Source organism: Terrapene carolina, unplaced genomic scaffold (genome assembly GCF_002925995.2).
Source record: "Terrapene carolina triunguis isolate 2854851 unplaced genomic scaffold, T_m_triunguis-2.0 Scaffold26597, whole genome shotgun sequence".
NCBI lineage: Eukaryota > Metazoa > Chordata > Testudines > Emydidae > Terrapene > Terrapene triunguis.
Window position 1 is genome coordinate 1,971 of NW_020690948.1, and position 1,260 is coordinate 3,230.

A 1,260-nucleotide genomic window follows, 5' to 3' on the forward strand; every position below is an offset into this window, starting at 1 on the left:
GCCCGCTCTCCCCGCTGGGGGCCCTGCCCCGGACACCAGGGTCCCTTTCCCTCTGCCAGCCTCTGCCCATGGGGGGCACACGCCGTCCCTGCGTGCCTGGATCCCTCGCCCGCTCTCCCTGCTGGGGGGTTGGTGCAGTGGACCCTAGGTGGTATCCCCGGACGCCTGGGTCCCATTGCTCTCCTGGTGCCCGCAGAGCCTGATACCCGAGATGAAGCCGGTGGCGGGGCAGGAGGCGGTGGTGGATCTGCACGCCGATGACTCCCGCATCTCGGAGGATGAGGGGGAGCGCCATGGGGAGCCACCGGCCCACGAGAAGGGACTCAAGATCTGCCGGACTGTCACACAGGTACGGGGGAGCCAGAGAGCCCTGCACTGCCGTCCCGGACACCGGGGTCCCATTCCCCTCTGCCGGGTCGCCAGGGTCCCATTCCCCACATGTTCTCTCTCCTGCGGCAGGTGGTGCCAGCCGAGGGGCAGGAGAACGGGCAGGGCGAGGAGGAAGAGGAGGAGGAGAAGGAGCCTGAGGAAGAGCAGCCTGAGGCCCCCCAGGTCACAGCAGAGTTGCCGTTGCCCCCACCTGTGGAGCACGAAGTCAAGAAAGGTCAGGACTGGGGTGGGGGGCAGCATGTGGGGCAGGGGGGCCTGGAGTGGGGGGCAAGGCCGGGCTGACCTGGGGGAGTGGTGGTGGCTAGGTGGGGGGGCAGTGTGTGGGGCAGGGGGAGCATGGGTTATGGGGCTGCGGGGGCCTGGAATGGGGGTCGAGGCCAGGATGGGCTGGGGGGCAAGGCCAGGCCAGGCTCCGGGCAGTGTGGGGGGCTGGGGGTTCCTGGAGTGTGAGGCAAGGCCGGGCTGGGAGAGCATGGGTGCCTGGACTGGGGGGGCAGCCTGTGGGGTGGGGGGGGTCACAGGAATCAGTTGGGGGAAGCAGAGACCATGGGAGTGAGCGGGGGGGGTGGATCAGGGTTCAGGGAGGCATTTGAGGGGCTGGGGGAGTCAGGGCCCCGCCATGGCTGTCTGACCCCTCTCTGTCCCCCGCAGTGACACTCAGCGACACCCTGACGCGCCGCTCCATCAGCCAGCAGCGCTCGGGCGTCTCCATCACCATCGATGACCCCGTGCGCACGGCCCAGCTCCCGTCACCCCCCCGCGCAAAGCCGAGCCCCATCGTGCACATCTGCAACCTGGTGAGTGGGGGCTGGGGCCAGGCCTAGGTCTCCCGCACCCTGCTCAGTCGGCGCCCGGCCCCGAGCCCAGCCG

The 1,260-nt window shown here is 69.9% G+C and overlaps 1 protein-coding gene across 1 annotated transcript in view; it reads left to right on the forward strand.

Annotated features, from left to right (window-relative positions):
• LOC112124670 (apoptotic chromatin condensation inducer in the nucleus) overlaps nucleotides 1-1,260 on the forward strand; it is a gene marked incomplete at both ends in the record, with an annotated part of 4,340 nt that overhangs the window by 1,965 nt on the left and 1,115 nt on the right. The window contains 3 exons of the mRNA XM_026662369.1: nucleotides 197-349; nucleotides 460-604; nucleotides 1,042-1,187. Coding sequence (XP_026518154.1) covers nucleotides 197-349; nucleotides 460-604; nucleotides 1,042-1,187 — 444 coding nt within the window. The remainder of the gene's footprint in view (nucleotides 1-196; nucleotides 350-459; nucleotides 605-1,041; nucleotides 1,188-1,260) is intronic.